Here is a 27,686-nt window from a genome sequence, read left to right as displayed (position 1 = left end):
TTGGGAAACTCACGATATCAGTAGCTTTAGGTCTTTTTGTTGGGCTGGTGTGAGTACTAAGACAGGAGTATCCAAATCTGCATAGATGGTATGCATCTGGCTTTCAGTATTGGGAAAGTCAAATGAGAAAACGAGTATTCTCAAATTTATGTAGACTTTGATCCCCATTTTTTGTATAGTAGTCCTTCTCTGAGTTGGTCTTTGGCATCCCTCAAGTCAGAGATCCTCCTCCAGGGTGGAAGAGATAACCAAGCTCAGTGAGAACAGCAGAGGATCTGGGAGGGTCTAAGTGTCTCTTAGACTTTCACTTAGTCCTTCTGTTATTAGTCCCACTTTTATCCCCACTTCCAGAGGTACCCATATTAGTCCATTTTCACATTGCTGTAAAGATACTACCCAAGACTGGGTAATTTATAAAGGAAAGAGGTTTAATTGACTCACAGTTCCACAAGCTTAACAGAAAGAATGGCTAGGAGGCCTCAGGAAGTTTACAATCGTGGTGGAAGGTAAAGGGGAAGCACGCACGCCTTACATAGCTGCAGGCGAGAAGCGTGAGAGCAGGGGAAACTTCTACTTATAAAACCATCAGATCTGGTGAGAACTCACTAGCACAACAGCGTGGGGGGAACTGTCCCCATAATCCAATCAATCAGTCCCTCTCTCAACACATGGGGATTACAATTCGATTACAATTCAAGATGAGATTTGGGTAGGGACACAGAGCCAAACCATATCAGTGCCTGATACTGCCAGTTCCAAAGTGTCTCGGGGATCTGGATGGAAATAGCTTGCTTCTTGGCTTTTCCCACAGCTTACTTAGGATACAACTTTCTCACATTGGATGGTTCTAGTTGCTACTCAGCCATCTGCTTTGCAGCCTCCCGGATGTATTGCTGTTTCTTCTCTTCTCCTATTCTTTTTGTCTTTGTTACTTATTGCTTCAAAAAATTTTTTCCAGTGGTTTAGTGGGGAAAGAATGCAATGTGTGTTGTGAGCCCATCATCTTTAATTAAAAGTAGACTGTAGACTTCTTTTTTGAGACAGGGTCTCGCTCTGTCGCCCAGGCTGGAGCGCAGTGGTGGGATCACGGCTCACTGCAGCCTCAACTTCCCGGGCTCAAGCAGTCCTCCCATCTCAGCCTCCCTAGTAGCTGGATCCACAAGTGTGCACCACCATGCCTGGCTGATTTTTCTATTTTTTGTAGAGATGAGGTTTTGCCATTATTGCCCAGGTTGGTCTCGCAAGGGATCCTCCCATCTTGGCCTCCCAAAGTGCTGCGATTACAGGGATGAGCCACCGTGCTCAGCCCACTATGGACTATTAATAGCCCTCTAGTGATTCTGATAAGCTTATGATTCAAATATATGTATATTTGAATACTGGGGATGTGAGGAGTGTTAAAGAGAATCTGTGCTTGAAACACAAACTCTGATAGCTTTGCTCAGTTTTGACAATATGTAAAACAAGGCTGTCCCACTCTTAATGGTTCAAGATTAAATTATATAATATAAAAAAGGAAAAAATTGGATCGTTTCTTACTCAGTTTTCCTTTCATATTTTCTAGTTTAAAAAGTGAGAGGGCTCACTAGCTGGGAAATTTTCCAAGTCATTGAAGTTATGGCCAATATGCTTTTCATTTTTTACCCCCATTTCTGGATTAGAAGTTAATAAGAAAATATTATGATCTGATGGTAAGAGGTGCCAGGATGTACTTCTTTCTTCAACTTTTTGCTCACACAATATTTCTTAGTCAATATGACTTTTTTTAAATGCTGTTTTTGTTAACTGTTTTCCTCAGTTTCCCGTTCCAAAATTAACAATATTTCTTCTAGGTTGTTCTAGTAACGATCTTCAAGGATCAACATACTGTGTTTCTGTTTAAATATTCTAAATAATTTAAAATATTTTACTAATAATGTTAGGTAAAATAATCTAAATTTTGCCTGTTTATATCCGTAGACGTTCCTGAATATGTTTGTTGACAGCAATCAGGATGCTCGAAGAAGGTCTGTAAATGAGGATGATAATCCCCCTTCTCCTATAGGAGGAGATATGATGGATTCTTTAATATCACAGCTCCAGCCACCACCCCAGCAACAGGTAATATCTAGCCAGAATTCCAAGTGGTATCACATTTCTGTAACTTCACAGGTTCTATAGGTGTCAAGACTTCATTGAAAGACAAGGAGGTCCTTGGTGGGCCCAAGATGCCCAGAAAATACTTATGAAATAAAGACTTACAGAAGGAGGTGAGGAGACTTCCAGTGACAAGAAATGAATAGTGTTGGAAACAGCATTAATCTCAGATCATTCACACACTTAAAATGATGTTATATGATTCCAAGGATGGAAATACCATCCGCAGGATCTGAGATCTTTGAGAGAGTTTCCTCACCTTGTCTTGAAGGACAGATGCTATTAAAGTAGAGCACAGTGGACTAAATGTCTAGCGATGTTCAGTAGGGACTCCTACAGAGAACAGGTAGACAAATTTTCAGGGTTCTGTCCTCAGACCATTTGGATAAGCCACATTATAGAACCATAAGAGCTTTCAGTTCTGTCCTGTCACCTTTACATGTCTGAGAGTTGAACAGGCCCCTAGGCTAGCCATTGTTCTCTCACTGACCCTCCTGAAATAGAAGGTGAACAGTGATTGTTTAGCCCTTCAACAGTCCTGTGTGACTCCCTAGTCTGGAAAATCCTCAATGGGGCTGTAGACTCTGGGCCGGAGTCTTCAGGGGCTTCATTTTTAGTTGTATATGAGCACACAGCCTGTAGGCAAGGCTCTTTGGCACATCCTTTAGTTTTGGTTTACAAAATAGCTCACTGCTTCTCACCCAGAAGCGTTCATGAATAGCATTGCTTGAAACCAGCATTGTGCAGAGAATCCTCTTAGCTTATTTTATTGCTTAGCTTCTGGTCTGGCTACTTAGTGACTACAACTTTCCAGTGCTTAAATCTTTGAAAAAGTGCTAGATTCTTACTAGAAGGAGGGTTTTGTGGAAGCTGTATTGTTCCTGGCAGCTATTTAGGGTTACTTGCCTTCTCACTGTTTCCTTTCTTGGCCTTCATGTAGAACAGGGAAGCTCAGTAAAGGCCTATGCGAATGTCTCTGTGTAGCCGAGGTGCGGGGCTCTTGTGACAGACATTGACTCAGATGAGATACTAGCCCTTTGAAGATGCTGGGCCACCATGGGAGAGAAGTACCTTGGCCCAGCGGATATCAGAGCAGCTTTTTTCTTGTGGAAGCCACTTTCTTGCATTTTCAATCTTTCCTGTACCTGATGTGGAGTAGGGGATGAGCCACATCCTTTGGGGGAAAGAAGTAACTGAGATGGGCTGGCTGATGACCATGGCCGTAGCAGGGCCAATGTTATAGGGGGAATGGAGGGAGAATGTGGTCCATTATTCTCTCCCTCTCCCAAAATAAGTTGTTCATTGGCCCCTCTGTAATGATTTTTTTTTTTTTTTTTTTTTTTTTTTGAGATGGAGTTTCGCTCTTGTTGCCCAGGCTGGAGTGCAGTGGTGTGATTTCAGCTCACCACAACCTCCGCCTCCCAGGTTCAAGTGATTCTCCTGCCTCAGCCTCCTGAGTAGCTGGGACTACAGGCACGCATCACCATGCCTGGCTAATTTTGTATTTTTAGTAGAGAGGGGGTTTCTCCATGTTGGTCAGGCTGGTCTCGACCTCCCGACCTCAGGTGATCTGCCCACCTTGGCCTCCCAAAGTGCTTTTGTTACTGAAAAAAATCATAATTTGACACAGTGAGAGCCTGCAGCACTAGTTTATTAGATATTCTGATTTGGCTAAGAGCAATATACACCCAGTAACATTTCATACTGAACATGAGATTTCTAAGTAGGAAAATAGTTGCAGGCTAAGGCAGAAGGATTAGAAGTGGGTAGATTGGCCAAAGGTTAGGATATTCTAGAAAAGTTAGAATGATTTGTCACTTTGGGAAAACTTGAGGAATTTTCTGCCTTTTCTTGCTCTCTATTCAACTTGTAGGTAGAGCTTTTTTGTTTGTTTTGTTTTTAAGTTAAAAAGTTTGACACTTAATACCAAGTCAGAATCCTTTTAAAAGAATATTCATCTGCCATGGTTAAATGTCTTTAGTCGGTGGCTTTGGCTTTACGTACCTCCTAAAGATTGAGCCTTTTATTGAGCAGTTTCAGTTTTCAGTTTTTTTCTGTTTATCAGATATCTGTGCTATGCTTCTATTTGTAAACTGTTCATCTCCCTGATAAGACAGTTGTGAGAAAAAAATGTTCATAAAGGGATTCATGTACATTTTACTTGATGTTAGCAGGTAGCTTTTCTTCTTTTATATAAAATGCAGTTTTAGTGCATAAGCTAGTCCATGAGAAAGGAAAGGAAGAAAATATAAAAGCTTATGAATATCATAGTTTTAATTAACAAGTTAGTATGGCTTACATCTCCAAACATAAAGGTACATTCTACATTATTGGATAAAACAGTATGGGCAAATATATGATTTTGTAGCTTATGAGTTAGCCTGAATTCTATAATTTCTTTAAGATAGCTTAGAAAGAATCAATAAAAAAAAAGTATACAATCTGGTTTTAAAAGTAGGTAAAAGATTCAAGTCATTTCACATAATAGGATGTTCAAGTGGCCAATAAGCACCGAAAAGGTATTCAAACATTATTTGCCATCGCAGAAATACAAATTAAAGCTACAATGAAATAACACTCCACACCCACAAAAATGGTTTTAAGAAAAAAATTGATAATTATTTACAACATTTGATATTAGGAACAACTGAAACTCTCGTTTGCCACTAGAAAATATGTAAAATGTTACAACTACCTTGTGATAGTGATAAAGATGAGTAAAGGTCAGGCTGAGCTACCATATTTCATTGATACTAAATGCCACCAAATGTAAGATGCGTTACATCTTATACACAGTATAAAAAGATACACAGTGTCTTTTTTATAACACAGTATAAAAAGATACACAGTGTCTTTTTTATAACACAGTATAAAAAGATACACAGTATCTTTTTTATAACTACAGTTTTTATCTACCGCTCAGAAAGAAAAAACACTGCCAGTTAAACTAACATCCCATAAATGGAAAGACATACCCTGATTTTAGAGATATAAAAGTGTGGGGGGAAAATGTCTTAGAATCAATGAAATGGTAGATAAATAATAGAGATAAATCAGTTATATGCTAGATAGAAAATGAGCAAAAAACATCTTGAGGGATAGAAAGCATTGCAAGATCGTGAAAGAGGATGTTGCTGTTTTAAAACATTTCGAAAGTCGGGGTTTATAAAGACTTGTGCTTATGTGTATTTATTTTGCACACTTTTATACCTCATGTTTCCTATTTGGTAACCAACAAAGTGTGTAAATATTAACACTGTAGCTATAATTAGTGAAAGCCACACTCTTATGCTCCATGCAGTTGGCCATTTTACCAACATTTAATTTTCTTCTTTTCAGCCATTTCCAAAGCAGCCAGGAACATCAGGTGCTTATCCTCTTACTTCACCCCCTACATCTTATCATAGCACAGTCAATCAGTCTCCCTCAATGATGCACACACAGTCTCCAGGTAAGATATTACTTACTCTCTTGTCATGTTCAACTTTCAAATCCAAAATACACACACACACCCCCCACATTGAGAAGCACTGTGCATCTAGCCTCAGGCTTCAGAGAGAATTCCCTTTCTAGTCTATGGCTAGATAGTTGTCACTCATTTATTATGGAAGGTTTGTGAAGTCTGTGTCCAGGCTTGGGAGCACTTTAAAAGGTTTAAATTAATGTCACCCAGAGCCAGACTCACAGCACAACTCCAGGGGGTGCTAATCACAACATGATCTATGTTACAGGTTGACAGACTCTAAGGCCTATGAGCCAAATCCTGCCTGTCACCTGTTTTTGTAAATAAAGTTTCGTTGGAATGAAGCCACACTTGTTTATATAATGTCTATGGCTGCTTTCCCGCTACGACAGCCCTTTACAGAAAAAGTTTGCTAAGCCATGGAATAGGTGAAGGGTGGCCTGCCCCCAAGCTCCAGAGTTAGGCAGTGCACAGTCTGCTTGTCCAGACATAATGGCTTTGTTGGCAGCCCTATGAAGTGCACCGTAAAAGTGCTTGAGAATGCCAAATTTTTGCTTTTAACTGAATGATTCAGTGGCATCTCTTGAGCACTTGCTCTGTGCCAAATGCTGCCTGGTGCTGAAGATTTAGCAGTGAGCCAGATACCAGCCCTGCTCTTGAGCTTATCATCTAGCGAGGAAGCTAGGTCATCAGATTTATTGGGGAGAATGACCCGTTGCCTACTAGGTCCTAGTAATATTTCCAGAGCATAATGGTGGTTTTTTCAAAGAAAGTTTTAGCATAAAAGATGTGATACGTAATATAGGATGTAAAATATAAGAAATTAAATGATTTTTAAAAGCATGTGTAATAAAACCTTTTATCTAGTGTAAATATATCAGTCCACTGAACTAAAGAATACATTAAGTAGTTTTGTACCAATTGAAGGCATTCGGGCTTATCAGAAAACAGGGCAAACAAAACTACGTTAATTTTTTAAGTAGCAAACCCAACAAATACATCTGCTTTTAAGTTTTCACTTTGAAAAGCAGAATTTGCAGTGCATACTTTTCTCCTTTATAAAATACAAAAATTCTTATAGATATGTATATGTGTGTCTGTATATGAGAAATTTGTATTGACCAGAGAATCTGTTAATCTGCAGGTGGGAGATGTAGTGACATCACTTATTCAATAGCTAATTCCATTTGTAAAATGAGAATAATATAAAACCTTTTCCATAGAGATGTTGTGAGAATTGAACGAAATAGTTCACATAAAGTGTTTAGCCTGGGGTGTGGTACATGACAAATGCCTCTTTGACCAGTTCATTGTAATCTGTCTTGTTGCCCAGATTGGGCTGCTTGACATCCCACACTGCCTAGGCACTCACACCCTGGCAGATCCCACCCCCACCATGTCTCACACTTAGCCACTCATATTGCTCTTCACATTACTTCAGTGGTGTCGTTTTAAAAAAATAGATCCTCATTTTTAAAATCTTTAAATTCACTTTTATTTGGGGGGTGGGGTGTGCTTCCTCTGCTTAGATTCCTAGATAAACAGTCTTCATCTGTAATGCCAAGTATGATGAGTGTTACAAAAAGGGTCACTTGGGCTTCTGAAAGAGCATTCGATAAGGGGGGTTCGATTGTTTCTTTCTTGAGGATGCGTTGTTTGTCTCCCTCCTTTCGACACTGGTTAAGCTGAGACTTGAAGGGTCAGAGTTACCCAGGTGCAAGGACATGGACAAGGAGGATATCTCAGGCAGACTGTGCAGGGTGTGTGGAGTCTGAACTCCCAGAAGATGGTAGACTTTTCCAAATGGCTGGTGTGTGGAGAGACAGGGCTCTGTTAACAATTTTGGCCTTTATTGTATGGGTAAATAGGAAGCCATTGTTGGATTTTAGTCTGGGTTAAATTTGTACAACTGAAAGTGACGAGTGGTGGACGGGCAGATTTCACAGAGAAAGGAGGAGGGAGTTCTCTTGAACCTGTTGATTTTGCAAGTCCCCGCAGATTACTAAGTCAAAATGTCCAGTAGGCAGTTGGCTGTATGAGCCTATGGCTCATCAGAGATGGTTGGACCACAGATGAAGACTTGGAAGTTGTTGTTGTCATGTCTAGGGTCATTGAAGCCCAAGTGGGTGGTTGAGTCCACCCCTAGGAATACCAGTGGTCAGTGGGGAAGTAGCAGCTAGGGAGGAAGTAGACAAAACAGGAGAAACAGGATTGTAGAACCCCAGGGGAGTGTGTTTCTAGGATAGGAGTTGACATTGTTTTTATATAGTAGGAAGGGAAAAATATTTTGAAATAATTATAGTAGTAGACAAGCATATAGTGCTTACTATGTGCCAAGCCCTATTCTAAGCACTTTACCCGTTTAATCTCACAGCAAACCTGTGATGTAGGTCCTATTATTATTCCCATTTTATGGAGGAAAACTGAGACATGGAGAAGTTAGGTCATTTGTCCAGATCATACAGCTAAATAAGTAAACATAAACACTTGAAGGTTAGTCAAGTTGATCAACATACTGATTGAAAGTAAGACAGTGCTTTAGGTATTACGTAACACAAAAATATGAAATTATCTCACATAGTACAGTCCCCCCTCTTATTGCTCTCCAAGGTTTTAGTTGCCTGAGGTCAACTGAGTACCAAAAATGGGCAAGTATAGTAGAATAAGATATTTAGAGACAGAGAGATACCATATTCACATAACTTTTATTACAATCTACTGCTAAGAGTGTTCTATTTTACTGTTACTGTTAATTTTTTACTGTGCTTAATTTGTTAATTCAACTTTATCATATATGTGTATAGGAAAAAAACAGGTTTCAATTCTATCTGAGGTTTCAGGCATTCACTGGGGGTCTTGGAACCTATCCCCTGTGGATAAGGCGGGGACTGCTATAGTAGAGAATTTGAAACATGCTGATATTAAAGGTAATTATGATAATGTAGCAAGTGTTTAAATGTTGCATTTATTCATAGTTTTGGTAGCCATAGTTCACCCTTTCATAATCCTAAATTAAAACTAGTCCTGTGTCTTTAAATAAGTCAACGTTTCCCTGTTTTTTATATCTCCAATCTCAGTCTCTCCAGAAGTCTAGTATTGTATTTTCTTTTGTCTTTTCTTTTCTTTTTGGAGACAGAGTCTTGCTCTGTCGTCCAGGCTGGAGTGCCATGGCGTGATCTCAGCTTGCTGCAACCTCCGCCTTCCGGGTTCAAGTGATTCTCCTGCCTCAGCCTCCTGAGTAGCTGGGATTACAGGCACGTGCCACTGTGCCTGGCTAATGTTTGTATTTTTAGTAGAGACGGGGTTTCGCCATGTTGGCCAGGCTAGTCTCAAACTCCTGACCTCAGGTGAACTGCCCGCTTCGCCCTCCCAAAGTGCTGGGATTACAGGCGTGAGCCACCACACCCAGCCTTAGTATTGTATTTTCTAGCTGTCTATTCGGCATCATTTCCATGTAATGTCTGGTAGATATCTGCAACTCAGCATGGCCGAAACTAAATTCTGGATCTCTTCACTGCCCCAGTGCTCCTCTTCCCACAGACACCCCAGCTCAGTAAATGGCAGGCCCTTCCTTCCTGCTACTTGGGCCGAAGCTCTTCGAGTCATGCTGGACGTCTTTCATACCCATGTTCGGTCATTTACCAAATACTGTCAGCTTGATTTTCAGAATTTACCCAGAATCCAACCACTTTTCACTACCATAGTCTGTCATCTTTACCAAGCCACTAGTCCTCTCTCACCTGAATTATTGCAGTCGTTTCTAACTGGTTTTCCTGTCCCTACCCCTACCCTTGCTCTATAGTCTGTCCCACAGCAGCTAGAATGATCCTTCTGGGACAGAAGTTCGTCCATGATTTCCGCTCCAAACTCTGCATTGGATTCCCACTCATTCAGGGTAAACCCTAAGTCCTTAGAGTGGTCCACAAGTCCCCATGTGATCTGGGACCCACCCCTCTTCCTCCAACCTCTCTGGTGTCCTCTTTTCCCACTGCCCGCCTCGTTCACTCTGTTCTTGCCACACCGGCTGCCTCCCTGTTATTTATAACTGCTTCCACCTTTGGGGCATTTGCACTAGCTCTCTGTTTGGCTGGAATATCTTATTCCCTGGGTATCCTCATGCCTTATCCTTCACTTTCTTCACGTCTCAGCTCACACGCCCCCTTCCTTAGAGAAGTCTTTTCTGATTGCTGTATATAAGGAACAATACCCACCTCCTTCACTACACAATATTGTCCCCTTACCCTGTTGTATTTTTTTTCCATAGCACTTACCTGACAGATACTTGTTTTTCTCATTCTATTAGAATATAAGCTTTGTGAGGGCAGGAATTTTTGTCTCTTTTGTTAACTGCTGCATCCCCAATGCCTAAAACCGTGCTTGGCATGAAGTTGGCATTCAGGCCTTCTTGTTGAATGAATGAGTAACTGAATAAAAAGTACACCGGATTTTTTTTTTTTTAATCAGTCAATATAAGAGCTAGAATTTGGGCCCATGGAATTGAACACTCTCTTTCGATAATGAAATCTTGCCAGTTTTTCTCTGTGTTATATATATGGGAGCTATACTACTTGTTTCTTTAGTTTGTAGGGAGATTTTTAACTTGGGGTCCTTGGACAGGACATAAAATGTGTCCTGCAAGATTATCTATAATTATTTTCCTTTATTAGGAAATCTGCATGCTGCCAGCTCCCCCAGTGGGGCTTTGAGAGCCCCATCACCAGCGTCATTTGTTCCAACTCCTCCCCCATCCTCGCATGGAATCTCAATAGGACCAGGGGCCAGTTTTGCTAGTCCACATGGTGAGTCCATACATGGAAATCGATAAAGCATAAGAGCTTGATGTGAAAATAATTTTTGTTGAGTAAATTTTTTCATTGCAAAATTAATACTTGTTTATTGAGGAAGTAGCAAAAATATTGCTCAAGCAAAAAGAAAATCAAATTTATCTAATCCCACCACACAGAGGTAACGACCAATGAGTTTGTCTCTGCCTTGGACTCTCCCTTGCTGTCTCCGTTGCTCTGCCTTGCCCTTCCTGTCACACATGCCCTGCTTGCCTGCCCTCTCACGTTTCTGTTATTCTCACTTGCTCTCTACCCAGCTGCTTGTCTCCCCCCTCAAATACCTGCCCTTGCCCCCCAACAATGGGTACCCTAACATATGAATTGTTTTGAGACTTGAATTTTTTAACGTTTTAACTCAAAATTTTATTTTGAATTGATTCAACTAGATAAAAAATAGAACAAGTAGTCAATGAAATGTTTCCTTTTTATTCCACCAACCACCTAGTTCCTCTTTCTAGAAACATTTAGATATTCTTGCAGAGCTGTTTTATGCATACACAAGCAAATACATGCAAGTCTTCTTTCCCCTCTCCTTTACACACACGACAGCATACTTTACAGTGTTCAGTGCCTTTTTTCACTTAATATATCATGAGTATGATACCATAGAACATAAACAGGTTCCTCAGTTTTTAAGCTATGTAGCACATGGGATTTTAGTTTTTACTATTAATATTTGTGGGAACATTTCTGTCATTAAAAACTCCACATCATCACACCATATGGTGTAATAATATCCCCTTGTCTGGGCATACCATGACTTAACTGCTCTCCTATTGCTACATGTTTAGAATGTTTCCATTTTTTCACAATTAAAAATCGTGCCATCTGTGCTCATATCCATGATTATTTCCTTAAGTAAGTTCCCGAAGTGGAATTGTTGTATCAAGGGATTTGAGAAATTCTAAAGCTTTCGAAACATGTAACTGCTCATCTGAAAGGCTGTACCATTTCCCATACCATCATACAAGAATGTCTGTTATCCTGCATCATTGCCAGCAGGGAGTATTACATATTTTAAAGACCTTGGCCATTTTCATAGATGAAAAATGGTATCTTATTGTTTAATGTATTTCTTTATTAGTGAAGAAAATTGAACCCTTTTTTGGTTGGTCTTTGGTTTTTTTGGGTTTGTTTTGTTTTGTTTTTTTGAGACAGAGTCTCACGCTGTTATCCGGGCTGGAGTGCAGTGGTGCAGTCTCAGTGCACTGCAACCTCGGCTTCTCAAGTTCAAGTGATCCTCCTGCCTCAACCTCCTCCCCAGCAAAGTAGCTGGGACTACAGATGTGCACCACCACGCCTGGCTAGTTTTTGTATTTTTTTGTAGAGATGGTGTTTTGCCGTGTTGCCCAGGCTGGTCTCGAACTCCTGGACTCAAGCAATCCACCTACCTCAGCCTTCCAAAGTGCTGGGATTACAAGTGTGAGCCACCGTGCCTGGCCGGTCTTTGGTGTTTCTTATTTTATACCTCCCAGTTATATATGCTTTACCTATGTTCTTCTGTTTTTTCTTGCCCATTTGTAAGACCTAAGTAAAGACCATTTACTCTCTGACATATGCATGGTAAAAGTATTTTTTCAGTTTGTCATTTGGTTACAGAGGGATATAAATAATATGTTGAAGGTATCTGGAGGATGAAATTTATTTTTTATTTTTGAATATCTTCGTAGATACCAATGGAGGATGAAATTTAAATATCAAATTGTTCAGGAAGTCACTGCTTTCAAAACTTGAGTCTTGGTTCATTTCTTAGTCAACGTAGCCTAAATAAAGAATATGGAAAATTTCCTTCTCCTCATTCTACTTGGAGTAGAATGAAAATATAGTTTGTCAAAGTTGGTTCAAAAATATAATATTTCTGCCTTTAAAGGAACTCTGAGATTGTTTGCTTAATATTTTAATGCATATAGTAGCATACATTGTTACATATTACATACATTGAAGCTTTTGTGTGAAGGTAAATTTTATCCTCTCTCAATCTTTATATTTTTCTAATTTTTGTATCTTGTTAAAAAGTACCTTACACAAAATAGAGATTCAGGCATGACATGTTAACACACATCAAGCTTCAGTGAAACATCTTATTGGAAGAAAAAATAAAATTATTACTGTGTAAAGATTTGAATGCTGTCAAATAATTTTCAGTTATTAAAATATAGGTTTTGAGAATCATTTGTTTACCTTTTTTATAGGAACTCTTGACCCTAGTTCCCCATACACTATGGTGTCACCAAGTGGACGAGCAGGGAACTGGCCAGGATCTCCTCAAGTGTCCGGCCCCTCACCAGCAGCTCGCATGCCTGGAATGTCACCAGCCAACCCCTCACTACATTCTCCGGTTCCAGATGCTTCTCATTCCCCTCGAGCTGGAACAAGTGAGTATCATCAAATTTTTATGTTCTTTTTTAGTGTAACGCAAAGTGACCTATTTTGTTGCATCGTCACATTTGAAAGTCATGACCTACTTTTTGAGAGAGGATACTTAAAGGATATTACAAAGGATGCAGATGAAGAGATGTGTAAGGGAAGTGGAGTTTCCATGCCATCTGTGAGCCTCCACATGTTTGGCTATCTGGAAGTTCTCCAAACTCTGTCCTTTTGGGTTTTTATGGAAGCTTCATCACGTAGGCATTATTGACTAAATCACTGGCCACTGGTGATCAACTTTGGGGATGGGGCTGAAACTACCAACCCTCTAATGGTGCGTTGTCTTTCCTGTGATCGGCCCCCTTCCTGAAGCTACCTAGGGGCTGCCAGCCATCAGCCATCTCATTAGCATACAAAAGGACACTTAACCACTTTGAAGAGTCCAAAAATTTTAGGATTTGTATGCCAGGAGCTAGGACAAAGACCAAATATATATTTCACAGTATCACACATAACAGAGAAGAGAATTGTACACATTTATTGGTTAGCTTTTGCTACATTTAGTGGCTTAAAACAATATATGATTGTTACATATTGGTTCACAATTCTGCAGGTTGGCAGTTTAGGTTAAGCACAGCTGAGTGATTCTTTCACACTCTGCTGGGCAGCTCACTCATGTGTCTGTGTAGTCAGCTGCTGGGTTGGTTTGGGACTAGCTGATCTAAGATGGCCTCAGATGGCAAGGTTTCTCTCTGCTTTGTGTGGTTTCACACTTGATCTGAGGCTTGTTCACATGGTGGCTCAACAGGATTTTAAGGCAGGGAGTAGAAGCTAAGGTCTACAACTAGCCCAGTGTCACTTCCACCACATTCTGTTGGTCAGAAGCAAGTCACTAGGCCAGCCAGGTTTCAGGTGGAGAAATAGAGTGCACCCCATAAAGGAGTTGCTGCAAAGTCACATTGGAAGGGGCCTGGATACAAGAAGGAGAAAAATAGTGGCCGTTTTTGCTAACAGGTTGTTAATATATGATTGTTACACCACAAGGAGTAACTAAAACAGTACAGAATGATTTAGAACATCAAAGATTTATGATGAAAGCAAAACAGGAAGCAATGAGATAGTATGTATTTGTAAATGACATAACATGTTTTCCTTCCCAAAAGGTTCTCAAACAATGCCAACAAACATGCCTCCACCTCGTAAACTACCTCAGCGCTCTTGGGCGGCATCCATACCTACCATCCTCACTCACAGTGCCTTGAACATTTTACTGCTGCCCTCTCCAACTCCAGGCCTTGTGCCCGGCCTGGCAGGTAGTTACCTTTGTTCTCCACTTGAGAGATTCCTTGGATCAGTCATCATGAGACGACATCTTCAAAGAATTATTCAACAAGAAACGGTATGGGTACCTAGTGACCTTCTAAGTGGTGATTGTTAAGGGTAAAATGCTAAATTGTCCTGCAGGATAGGATCTGAACTAACGTGACATTCATTCCTTCACCTTCCCTCCTTTAACAAGCTTGTTAGAATTATGATTTTCACCCTAACCTGGCATTAAAAATGGACTCCATTATTTTCTTTTCCATTCTTATGTTAACATATTTCTGCATTATACAGTTTGCTGTGCTGTGGCTTGTATGTTATGTGGCTAACATGGACCTGGAGATAGGTTTCTGAAGCACACAGGACCGGTGCGCACAGGATCTGGCCTTGCAGAGAATAGCATACCAGTAATTATTTGCCTTCTGGAGTGCCCGTGCGGGCAGGCTGATTTTGACTCTGAGTCTTTATTGAAATAAAATAATTGGCTGGGTGTGGTGGCTTATACCTGTAATCTCAGAACTTTGGAAGGCTGAGGCAGGAGGATCACTGAGCCCAAGAGTTCCAGACCACCCTAGGCAATATAGCAAGACCCTCTCTCTACAAAAAATTTAAAAAATTAGCAGGCATGCACTTGTAGTCCTAGCTACTTGGGAGGTTGAGGCAGGAGGATTGCTTGAGACCAGGAGTTCCAGGTTACGGTGAGCTGTGATCATGCTGCTGCACTCTATCCTGGGTGATCGAGTGAGACCCTGTCTCTAAAAAAATAAAAAGAGAAAAAAAAATTTGAAGAAAATTATTTATGGTTACAAGGACAAAAGCTTCTTTTTAAATATGTGAACAGGACGGGCACGGTGGCTCACGCCTGTAATCCCAGCACTTTGAGAGGCTGAGGTGGGCAGATCTCTTGAGGTCAGGAGTTCAAGACCAGCCTGGGCAACATGACGAAACCCCGTTGTCTACTAAAAAATACAAAAATTAGCCAGGCATGGTGGTGCGCACCTATAATCCCAGCTGTATGGGAGGTTGAGGCAGGAGAATTGCTTGAACCTGGGAGGCGGAGGTTGCAGTGAGCCAAGATCGCGCCACTGCGCACCAGCCTGGGCAAGAGTGAGACTGTGTCTCATAAATAAATAAATAAATGAATAATTGAATTTTTTAAAACTCTTGTAGAAAAAGACTTCTAAAAAGAAGAAAAGAGACTTCTAACTTATCCTATGCTGATAGCCTTAGGAGATAATTTATAATTGAGAGCACCAGTTCTAGAGTCAGGCTGCCTGGGTTTGTAGCCAGCCATACTACCTGCTAATGTGCGCTTAGGCAAATTTCTTCAGATAATAGTATTTACCTAACTGATAACAGTTGTGGGAATTTGAGATCGTTCATGTAAAGCCCTTTTAATATAGTCTTGGTATTTTCATTATTTATAATTACTGTTATTATTGGTAGATGCATGTATTAATGAGGTAGTCAAAATGGTGAATGTTTAGGCCGGGCACAGTGGCTCATGCCTGTAATCCCAGCACTTTGGGAGACTGAGGCGGGCGGATCACTTGAGGTCAGGAGTTTGAGACCAGCCTTGCCAACATGGCAACACCCCATCTCTACTGAAAATACAAGGCCAGGCGCGGTGGCTCATGCCTGTAATCCCAGCACTTTGGGAGGCCGAGGCAGGCGGACCACTTGAGGTCAGGAGTTTGAGACCAGCCTGGCCAACATGGCGACACCCCATCTCTACTGAAAATACAAGGCCAGGCGCGGTGGCTCATGCCTGTAATCCCAGCACTTTGGGAGGCCGAGGCAGGTGGATCACTTGAGCCCAGGAGTTCGAGACCAGCCTGGCCAACATGGTGAAACCCCATCTCTACTGGAAACACAAAAATTAGCTGGGTGTGGTGGCGCACGCCTGTAATCCCAGCTACTTGAGTGGCTGAAGCATGAGAATCATTTGAACCCGGGAGGCAGAGGTTGCAGTGAGCCGAGATCGTGCCACTGCACTCCAGCCTGAGCAGACAGAGTGAGACTCTCAAACAGAAAACAAAAATTATCTGGGTGTGGTGGCACATGCCTGTAATTCCAGCTACTCAGGAGACTGAGGCAGGAAAATCGCTTGAACCTGGGAGGCAGAGGTTGCAGTGAGCCGAGATCGTGACACTGCACTCCAGCCTGGGCAACAGAGCGAGACTCCGTCTCAAAAAATAAAAAAAGAATTAAAAATGGTGAATGTTTAAAATATTCACTCCATGTTTAGTGTAAAGCCATTTTGCAACCTTCATACTAAGATTTGGTGGGGAAACGTTTTTGAATAAATTAGCATTCAAAAGAAAAGAAAGAAAAATAATAAAATAAACTAAAATTAGCACTCAAAATGGTAATCATCAGACCCGGGATCTAGCCTCAGCTATGCCACTTACCATCTATGTAAGCTTTCACCTCTTTGGCCTTATTTTGCTCAGCTGCATAATCAACATACTCTGCTAAAACGGGTCAGTAAACTACGGCCCCTGGTGCTATGTCCTTACCACCTGTTTTTGTAAATAAAGTTTTATTGGAACACAGCCACACCTGTTCATTTATGTATTGTCTATAGCTGCTTTCAGCTGTGATGACAACATTGAATAATTGTGACAGAGACCATATAGTGCATAAAACCTGCAACTTTTTCTATATAACACTTTACAGAAAAAGTTTGTCAACCCTCGGGCTAGAATAAGAGCCTAATCCAGATCTAACCTTTTGTAATTGTACTCTGTCTTCTTTTTTTCTAATGTGCCACTTAAAAAAAAAATATTGTGGAAAATGTTCAGCATATACAGAAGTAGAATAGTATAATGAACTTCTGTACTCTCATCACCCACCTCCAACTGTTAACTAATATCAGTATTGTTTCATCTAGAACTCCTCCCCCCAGATTTTCACAGCAAATCTCAGACATAATTTCTTGCATAAAAATTTTTGCATATGTCTCTAAAAAGTATGGACTCTTAAAACAAAAAACAAAACCTGCACCATTCTCATACCTAAAAAAAATAATTTCTGTATCACATATCTAGTTAATACCCAGATTCCCAGGTTGTCTCATTTTTTACACTTTGAATCAGAACCGAAATAAGTTTTTCTAAGTCCCCTTCAAACTTTTGGTTCCCCCATCTAGTTCTCCTTCTTCATCCTTATACAATTTGGAATCACTTAGTATTTTTTTGATCCCTATGTTTTCTATCACATTGGTCAGTCCTCTGGATCAAACTACTGCATGAATTCAGGCTCAAGTTTTTTGATGTTGTTTTGCAAGAATACTTCATAGGTAGAGTTATGTTCTTCCATCAAGAGGCACATAATGTCTGATCGCATCTCTTTTTGCAGTGTTGCCAGCAGTTGATGCTCAATGCTGTAGGTGCCTTTGTTTTGGAATAGGTATCAACTTAGTGGTTTTCCTTTTGGAACAATTCTCTCAGTAACATCTTCATTTTCTCTTTGACTTACGTGTTAATTTGATGTGTCCTTGTTTTGTAGCTGCAGCTGATAAATTCTAATGAACCCGGAGTGATCATGTTTAAGACTGATGCACTGAAATGCAGAGTAGCCCTTAGTCCCAAAACCAACCAAACGCTTCAGCTAAAAGTGACACCTGAAAATGCAGGACAGTGGAAACCTGATGAACTTCAAGTTTTGGAGAAATTCTTTGAAACAAGAGTATGTGTTTAATAATGCATAATTTGAATATAATTAATGAAACAGAAGCATTAATGTAGAATGAAGAGTAACTTGCTTTATTTATCCCTGTAGGTTGCAGGACCACCATTTAAAGCTAATACGTTAATAGCCTTCACCAAGCTATTAGGAGCTCCTACACACATCCTCAGGGATTGTGTGCACATTATGAAGCTGGAGCTGGTAAGTTACAGAGATATACATTTCTAGCAAGGTTTGTTTGAGGAGGTTAGACTTGGTGGGAGCAGTGTTTATTGGTTTTCACCCATCTATGTAGTTTCTTCTATTTTTCTCTTAAATTCTTAATTTTTAACTTAAATTTTATTTATCTTTGAATAGGTAACACAATTCTGTTTTATCTTTTGAATTTAAAACAAGATAATATAGTGAGAAATTTCCCATCAGTTCCTGTCTAGCTATCCCTGTCCCCTCCATCCCTGTCCAACTGTCTTCTGGCCAACCAGAGTTACCATGGCTTGCCTCTCCTTCCAGAGATGGTCCATTCATAAAAGCAAATAACATTGCTCTCATAAACTTTTGATTGATTGAGACAGGGTCTCACTCCGATACCCAGGCTGGAGTGCAGTGATGCGATCTCAGTTCACTGCAGCCTCGACCTCTGGGGCTCAGGTGATTCTCCCACCTCAGGCTCCTGAGTAGTTGGGACTACAGGTGCACGCCACCGCACCTGGCTTTTTTTTTTTTTTTTTTTTTTTGTAGAGACAGAGTTTCACCGTGTTGCTCAGGCTGGTCTCAGACTTCAGGTCTCAAGTGATCCACCCACCTTGGCCTCCCAAAGTGCTGGGATTACAGGTGTGAGCCACTGTGCGCAGCCTTCTTATAAATATTTTAAATGAAATGATATTTACTCATCCTGTTTTGTACTTTTTTCCATTTTTATTATGAGATGGTTTATGTATAAATTTATAACATATAATTTTAAAAATCTGACTCCTCACCTTTGTTGGTCCTAGACTTTGTGTCCTGAATAGCTGTTAAAACTGAAGTGCAGGCCGGGTGCGGTGGCTCATACCTGTAATCCTAGTACTTTGGGAGGCTGAGGCAGGCAGATTGCCTGAGCTCAGGAGCTCGAGACCAGCCTGGGCAATCTGGTGAAACCCTGTCTCTACTAAAAATACTAAAAAATTAGCTAGGCATGGTGGCACAGCCTGTAGTCCCTGCTGCTCGGGGGGCTGAGGCAGAAAAATCGCTTGAACCCGGGAGGCGGAGGTTGCAGTGAGCCGAGATCGTGCCACTGCACTCCAGCTTGGATGATGGAGTGAGACTGTCTCACAAAAAAAAAAAAAAAAAAAAAAAAAAGGCTGTGCACGGTGGCTCACGCCTGTAATCCTAGCACTTTGGAAGGCTGAGGCGGGCCGATTGCCTGAGCTCAGGAGTTCCAGACCAGCTTGGGCAACATGGTGAAACCTCGTCTCTACTAAAAATACAAAAAAATTAGCCAGGCGTGGTGGCACATGCCTGTAGTCCCAACTACTTGGGAGGCTGAGGCAGGAGAATTGCTTGAACCCAGGAGGCAGAGGTTGCAGTGAGCCGAGATCATGCCACTGCACCCCAACCTGGACGACCGAGTGAGACTCCATCTCCAAAAAAATCAATCAATCCATCAGTCAATCTGAAGTGCAAAGTAAGAGACAGCAGGATGCTCCATGGGCAGCAGCTGCCTTCAGAGCACCGAATATCTGTTCTTGGTTTGTTGTTGGCCCTTGGGGGATTTCCCTTAGTTTCTGCATAGCTCAGTCTGCATTCGTGTTCGTTTTCCAGGGCTGCCACAACAAATTACGGCAAGCTGAGTGGCTTAAAACAATAGGAGTTTATTCTCTCACAGTTCTGGAGAACAGAAATCCTAAATGAAGGGGTCAGCGGGACCATGCTCTCTGAAGACTCTAGGGTTGAATCTATTCCATGCGTTTCTCTTAGCTTCAGGTGGTTCCAGCAGTCTTTGGTATTCCTTAGCTACTGCAACCTCTGTCTCTGGCGTCACATGGTGTTCTCTCTGTGTGTGTCTCTGCCTGTGTCTCTTCTCTTCTTATAAAGGACAACAGTCATATTGGATTAGGGACCATTCTAATGACCTCATCTTAATTTGATTACATCTCCAAAGACCTGGTTTTCAGATAAGATCATATTCATGGGTGCTGGGGGTTAGGACTTCATGTCTTCTTCAGGTGTGCAATTCAATGCATAATAGCATTTAAAAAGATGGCTTTTGGCTGGGCGTGGGGGCTCATGCCTGTAATCCCAGCACTTTGGGAGGCCAAGGCGGGTGGATCACATGAGGTTGGGAGTTTGAGACCATCCTGGCCAACATGGTGAAACTCCATCTCTACTAAAAATACAAAGAATTAGCCAGGTGTGGTGACGGGCACCTGTAATCCCAGCTACACAGGAGGCTGAGGCAGGAGAATCGCTTGAACCCAGAAGGCAGAGGCTGCAGAGAGCCGAGATCACACCATTGCACTCCAGCCTGGGTGACAGAGCAAGACTCCGTCTCAAAAAATAAAAAATAAAAAGATGCCTTTCCACCCCCAGTATTTTTAGTGTTTGTGGTGGATGTGATTTCCAGGATATCTAACCTGGCATATTGCTTGAAATGGAGGAGCATCTTGCTTTATTCACTGAACAAATCTTGGAGATCTTTCCATATCAGTATATAAAGGATGTCTTTGTTTTGTGTTGTTTAACAAAGCTTAGTATTTCATTAGATGAATGTATTAAAATTGCTGAGTAGTCCCAACTTGTTGGCCATTTTGGTTTCTTCTGATATTTTGCTGTTACAAACAGTGCCACAATAAAGAGCCTTTTTATGGATGTGCCAGTATACCTGTAGAATTGCTGGGTTGGAGGATATATGTAATCGTAATTTTGGTAGATTTTGCCAAATTGTTCTCCATAGAGGTTATGCCAGTTTATATTCCCACCAGCAATGAGAGTACTGGCTTTTTCCTACATCCTTGTCAACAGTTTTATCAGTGTTTAGACTTTGGGTCTTTCTGATTTGTAGATTTTTAGGTCTTTTGATTTGTAGGAATTGGGTATGTACATTAGCGAAGTTAGCCCCTTGGGATATTCATTGTAAATATTTTTTCCTCGTTTTTCATTTGTGTTTTGACTTGACTTTTGGTAGGTTTAGCTATGCAAAATTTTCTTTTAAATAGTGAAATGTATCAATATTGGTTTTTAAGTTTTCTTGATTTTGTATCGTTAGATTCTTCTCACTCCCAGATTTTGAAATAATCCTCCCAAAGTTTTTTTTCTAATACCGTTTGGATTCCTTTTTTTAATTATTTAAATTTTTAAATATATTTTTATTTATTTATTTTGAGACAGGGTCTCACTTTGTTTTGGTGTCAAATATGAGGAGGTATGGATCCAACTTTTTCAGATGCTCATTTATCATATAATCAATCTTCTCTGTATGGGGAGATACATACTGTGTTATAAAAAGATGTAGTTATATAGATGGAATCCAGATGGCAGCTGATGTATTTTTTCAATCTTACAGTGTTCTTTTCATTTTAATGTTTCTAGTGTTGATTTGAGTAACTTCAATTACCTCACTCTTTTTTTAGTTAGCGTTTTACTATAAATATTGGGGCAACAGTGTTCTTTTGCTAATAATCTCAACATTTGGCTTCTGATCTAATAGGCTGTAGGAAACATTATTTATGTCAAAAAGAAATCCATTTGAATTTTTAAAGGAGTAAATATTTATGTGGCTAAAAAAGCACCAATGGATATAATTTAAAAATCTTTCACACAGTTTGACTAGTTTGTTTAGGCAAAGAGTTGGAAACAGGACTGGGAAGTCTAGATTGGCACAGTTAAGAAGGGCCTTGAATGCTAGATGTTAGTCCTCAGTTGTGGGTGGTAGGGGGATAGCATGTGTCACTAAATGTCACTGAACATTTGTGAGCTTGACTGGAACCATGTTGTAGGACCTATGTCTGATGGTGGTATGAGGATGGACTGGAAGAGGCAGCCACTGGAATGAGCTGTTAGGGGAGCACAGGAGAAGTAATAAAGCCCTGCACATGGTGGCCTCAATGAATATAGAGAGGAGGGAACAGATGTCAGAGACCCTGCAGAAGCCGAATCCATAGCCCTTAGGAATTAACGAAGTGGGAGGAAAGGAAGGGGAAAATCTTACGTAAGTCCACAGTTGACTTTTGAGTTAGCGACTTCATGTATATATTTGTTTTGAAAGAGTGCAGGTTATTAACTTTATGTTCTGTTAATAATTGGGTATGAAACAAAATTCTAACCTCTCAGACTTTCCTACCTAGAATATGATTTTAAATGTTTATATGCCTTTATCTTGATTTTCCCCCCTCAAAATAGTTCCCTGACCAGGCAACACAGCTAAAATGGAATGTTCAGTTTTGTCTGACGATCCCTCCCAGCGCGCCGCCGATTGCACCTCCTGGGACGCCTGCTGTGGTGCTGAAATCCAAAATGCTATTTTTTGTAAGTACCACCCAGCATATGTGCATATACAGAGCTGAGGAAAATGCCACGTGATAATAGAGCAACTTTTGGATAACTGCATAAATTATCTCTTGTTGCCAAATAGAGGCCAGGATTCCTTAATTGTCAGCGTAGATGTCATGACATCCTGGTTCCTTTAGTAATAAACAGAAATTTATTGAACCAGGTAATTGTGTAGCACAGTTGCATCTTAACCATAATATTCAGTTGTTTGTCACTTTTCTTGTCATGTGTAATTTTCTTTTGCTTGCTTATCTTAATCTGAAAGTATAGTAAATGATAGTACCTTTGATACATTTAGACAGATGTTTTATGATGTTTTTATTCTCTTTGTGTGTGTTGTGTGTATACAGCTTCAGCTAACTCAGAAAACATCGGTCCCTCCCCAAGAACCTGTTAGTATTATAGTTCCAATCATTTATGACATGGCTTCAGGTACCACCCAGCAGGCAGACATTCCCAGACAGCAGAACTCTTCTGTTGCTGCTCCCATGATGGTCAGCAACATTCTGAAGAGGTTTGCAGAGATGAATCCACCACGACAAGGTACATGACCAGTAGATAATATTTTATTGCATATATGTTATAAAAGTTCTTTTGAGAGACACCCCTTTCTCCTCCTCTCTTCTCCCTCGTTACCTACTCTACCACCCAGTCATAGCAATAGAGGTCTGGTTGCCGTGGCCCTCTTAATGTCTGCCTGTCGCTTTCTTCCTTTCTCACTGGTTCTTCATTTTTGTCCATTTCTCTGCTGCCTGGACTTTTTGTTAGTGATTTACTATTGGGACTGACCCAGTTGCTAATGCCAGAAGCTTGTATTTATAGCACACATTGCCACAAAGACCTAGGTTAGGATGATAGAATTTTCCACGGCTGTGAATTCCTGCCCTACCATCAATACCTGCCACTCTGTACATCACAAAGTTGAAATGCATGTTGGTTTCTCATATTTCATGGTTCAATCACGAATAGAAGAATATTATTAAAAGTTCTGTATCTTCTAAATGTTTTGTGAAGAATAAAAGCTGATACAAATGGCATTACTGCTTTTTTGGGCTTCTTATATAAGTGTCAGGTGGGTGCAAGTGAACCTTTTCACCATGTGCACAATGAAGCTCTCAAACTGAACATTTCCGAGGAAACCAGAATGTTTCTAGAAAGATAAACAAGGTCCCTGCAATACTGGAGTAGACTTCACTTAACATGTAACTCCTGGCAGTGCTAAATTTGGGGTTGCAAAATACAAAGCTCAGCAAAGAGAACTTTTCTTCCATTTTGCTCATTTCTAATATTAAGGAAATTTAAAATTTGCTTATTTCTAATATTAAGGAAGTTCTCTGTATCTCTCTCTGTTTAGAATAGTTAAATAACAATTATGTTTTTAAATGAGGGAAAGTTGTTCTCTGAAACATTTTTAGGTACTACAGTGTCCAAAGTTTTCTAGAACTAGGAATCAGGAGAGAAATGATATATTTAGCTATTTGTTTCCCCACATTGGATATGCAGGCGAGTTCTCACTTTAATGTATAAGGAATACACTGGGCAGTAGAGAAGGGTGTGCTTCTTTTGTTGTAATACTTCTACTTCTTACAATTTTCTGCTTTCATCCTTTGACTTCTCTCTTCTTTCAGCTAAAAATAGGTCCTCAAGAATCAAAGTTTAAAACTATCAGAATTCTCAAAGTAACAGTCCAGTAGAACCTTGATAATAAACACCATTCCTTCACAAGCAGATGGCTGTCATTATCTTATGTGTTTTTATGTATTATGTCTTGTGGAATTTAAAATTAAAAGGAAAATGTTTTGATCCTATTGGGATCAAGCAAGTTTTCTTGCCTATCAATAATGAAAACGTGTTTTTTAAAAAACAATACTTCTCCTTTTCAGAAATTGTTGAGATATTTTGGAAGTGTTTTCCTTTTTTTTCCCCCTTGGACTGGGCAGACCTTTGGATTTCCTTTTTCTTTCTGTACCTTCTCATGTGCACAGGATCACTGCACATTCTGCCCTTTGCTGAAAGGCCATGGTTCATGAGGTCTTCAGTTATCCCACTTTCAGCCACTGTATACAGTGTTAGACCATGCTCTAGAGGAAGGGATCCAGCTTTTGGTTTATAATATTTAAATACTTGTGATATTTACAAGAAGCAGAGTATTTGGTTTCTTTGAGCAAAGGAGAAGTTGACAGGATGAATCGCCAGCACCCTCCCCACCCACAAATCCTGTTTTTGGATTGTTGGTGTACCATACTTCAGTCTCCCACGCCACCTCCCACACCCATCACTTCTCTTCTGACGAAGTGCTTTTAAGAAAAGTCATTTTTGTATTTAATTGATTTTAATGTTGAACTCTGGAAGTTGACCATTTCCTTGAATTTTGGGAGAAAACTCCAATAGATGTCAGAGACATGCACTGTCCAATATAACTGCCACTAGCCAGCATGTGGCTATTTAAATTTAAGTTAATGAAAATTAAATAAAACTTTAAATTCAGTTCCTCAGTCACACTAGCTATATTACAAGTGCTTAGTAGCCATGGCACACTTATACAACATTTCCATCATCACAAAAAGTTCTATTGGACAGCGCTGTCCTAAACATTTTTATCTGGCCTTTAATGCAACGTTTGAAAGATACCACCAAAGTTGTAACTAATGCATAAATATAAACTAGATGTTTTTATGATATCCAAAATGCCCGTAAGCACTCAGTAGCCTTAAAGCCCAACTTCAAAGGCTTATCTAATGCTACAGTGTTTCTAAACAGAAACTCTAGACATATCTTCCTAAATACAAACCTAACTGGGACTTGCTTGAAGTTTCCTCCTGAGAAAAAAAATCCAAACCAAATATAATCTGATACTTAACACCACAGCTTAATCCCCAATAATCTGGGCAGTTAAAATTGTCTTTTATTTTGATCTTTAAAGTTCTCACTAATTTTAGATTTAATTACCCCTTCCCTTACCGGTGTGTTAACATCTTTCCTGTACTGCGAATAGCTAATGACCATTTTTCTCTGTTGCAGGTGAATGCACAATATTTGCAGCTGTTCGTGATTTAATGGCTAATCTTACACTGCCCCCTGGTGGGCGTCCATAGACACTATTGTTTTTAAACCAGGAAGGCTGACAGATGAGACAACAAAAAAAATCTGAATTCAGCCTTCAGTTTAAAAAAGGAAAAGGACTTTTTTTTAAACTTTAAGAGCTAAATATTCTAAACTGGCAAAAATTTTCAGGGTGCACTTCCTTCATCAAAATGATCATCCATCTTTTGTATAATGAACTTGTATAGTGTGTTTAAATGGGACACATTTCAAAGGAAATAAATGAGTGTCCGTTTGCCAGTAATAAATTTAATATTCTGTTTTATACTATAAAGTTATGAAAATGCCAAACTTGTTTATTTAATTGTTTTCTTATGTTTTGGGTGTAATAGTCCTTTTTTGGTTTTTGTTTTGTTTTTTAAGGCAGGTCTGTCATTTTTGAATACTGTAAAACTGTGATAAACTTTATATTGAAGCTGTATTTTAATATGACCGCTTTGAATCCTTACATGAAATGGTCTGGGAGTTGTTATAAACACACCCCAAGGAAGCAATATTTAATAAAACTAGGTCAAAAACAAAACAAAACAGTGACACTCACTTGTGTGTATATAAACTCTAGAGACATCTTAGGCCCTCCCTTCATCTTTAACCTGGTGGATGGAGCCAATTATTAATTTATAATAATACATGTCTGAAATTTGACCAAAAACATCTTCTTTATGTCAAGGTTAATATATTTTCTTCAGACATTCCTAACTTGACTAGTGGTTAACATTTAGCACCTCAGTTGTCTTTCAATATATAGGATTTGGGTGAAAAATAAGGAACTTAGTCTTTGAGAAGGGACAGTATGTGGTTCATATTGATCAGGGATCCCAAATAATGCAATCATTCTCATCTGTTGAGGATGTGGGAACTTTTCTGTCAGGAAAATTTAGTTTACAGAATACTTCTGCATACAACATTAATTAGGAAACAAAGAACTTTAATGCTGTACCTCTGCATGAAGTTTCTGTGAGCTTTCTTTATCTTGCTTAACTTCTCCTCCTTGCCTTCCCCACCAAAATTGGGATTGTTCCAAACAATTTCAATTTAATTCATTGTCAACAAAACGATAGAATGTTTTGCTTGGAAGAAACCTGGTCCATTCCCCTCATTTTGAAGAATCCCGAATCCTGGGCCTGTCCAGGGTCAAATGGAGTTTTTGGTATTAATACATCTCTGCAGGGTTTCTTTTTGGAGCACTGTGCTGTCTTTCCTAGTCAGTCAGGGACTTTTTTAAGCTTCAAAGAACATGGTCTGATGCAAAGGTCTTCTACCGACTTCGTGGTATTTAGGAAAAATTTTTAAAAGATAATACCATGCGGAGTTATCTGGTCACTGTAATACTGGTTCTCCATTAAAATGTAGATGCTTTGTCTAATTCCACTTCAAGATGATTTAATTGAGCTTCTATGACTATCAACTATCAAATTCTAGTTTCAAGTATCTCACTGCACCTATATCATATCTGTTCTCAACTTTGCTTGATTCTCCACTCATTTTCAATCAGAGTTGAGGCCTTCTTTGCCTTTCTTCTTTGTCTTATTTCTGCCTTCATCTCCCACTTCTCACCCAACTCTGCCACTGTTCAGGAGCAGTTGACTATACTTTTATCCTTCCTTTAACTTAACCTTTTTATCCTTCTGTTTTTAGTTCTTACAGTGGTAATCACATCAGTTTGGCAATCTAAAATGTCTTTATCAAGGGTCAGCCCTTTTCTATTTGGAGCTGAATCTTTTCTTTCATGTAGAAATCTACATGTATATACAAGAAATGTATTTTTATCTGCAGGATAATATTGTTTCAAATAATTTTATTAAGAGTTAACTTTTTAGGTATTTTCCCTTTTAATGTGGTTTTGAAATGTTAATTGCATTTTTACACATGATGCATTCAGTGGACAGTCTTTTTTCCTAATTATAACTCATCTCTGAATGCATTGTGCCAATCAAGAGTAAGATAGGATTCAGTGCACAAAATTTGCTTTTGATGCTTATTAAGAGTGAACCCATGAATTTGAATTTTTATATTATGCTTGGTACTTGGAATTGATATATACCTTATTAAAGCTTGAAAACATTTAGCATTTGAATAGTAAGTTTCATCACAAATCATGTCTTTTGCCTCTTTTGTTACCCAGGTTCAATCAAAGGGACTGGATGCCCAAGTGATTTTCTCTAATAATCGGGTTGGGACTTAACTTTAAGGTGTTTTCAATGTGATTTTAGTATTTACAGTAATAAATAAAA

The 27,686-nt window shown here is 39.7% G+C and overlaps 1 protein-coding gene across 11 annotated transcripts in view; it reads left to right on the top strand.

Annotated features, from left to right (window-relative positions):
- Positions 1-27,548, top strand: part of MED14 (mediator complex subunit 14) — an 86,510-nt gene extending 58,962 nt beyond the window's left edge. For 3 of the 11 annotated variants that reach the window (XM_063721389.1, XM_024240634.3, XM_024240633.3), the window contains exons 22-31: positions 1,960-2,100; positions 5,476-5,587; positions 10,267-10,398; positions 12,636-12,818; positions 13,974-14,209; positions 17,644-17,823; positions 17,917-18,024; positions 22,201-22,326; positions 22,701-22,893; positions 25,372-27,548. In XM_063721389.1, the coding sequence (XP_063577459.1) occupies positions 1,960-2,100; positions 5,476-5,587; positions 10,267-10,398; positions 12,636-12,818; positions 13,974-14,209; positions 17,644-17,823; positions 17,917-18,024; positions 22,201-22,326; positions 22,701-22,893; positions 25,372-25,445 (1,485 nt within the window). In that variant the 3' untranslated portion in view covers positions 25,446-27,548. Of the gene's footprint in view, positions 1-1,959; positions 2,101-5,475; positions 5,588-8,403; positions 8,527-9,401; positions 9,495-10,266; positions 10,399-12,635; positions 12,819-13,973; positions 14,210-17,643; positions 17,824-17,916; positions 18,025-22,200; positions 22,327-22,700; positions 22,894-25,371 lie in introns of all 11 variants that reach the window. The other 8 variants (XM_063721391.1, XM_054544473.2, XM_063721388.1 and 5 more) reach the window with 5 other exon arrangements.
- Positions 27,549-27,686: the final 138 nt, after the last annotated feature.

Source organism: Pongo abelii, chromosome X (assembly GCF_028885655.2).
Source record: "Pongo abelii isolate AG06213 chromosome X, NHGRI_mPonAbe1-v2.0_pri, whole genome shotgun sequence".
Classification (NCBI taxonomy): Eukaryota; Metazoa; Chordata; class Mammalia; order Primates; family Hominidae; genus Pongo; species Pongo abelii.
Note: the sequence above shows the minus strand (reverse complement) of the source record. Positions and strands in the feature narration are given on the sequence as shown.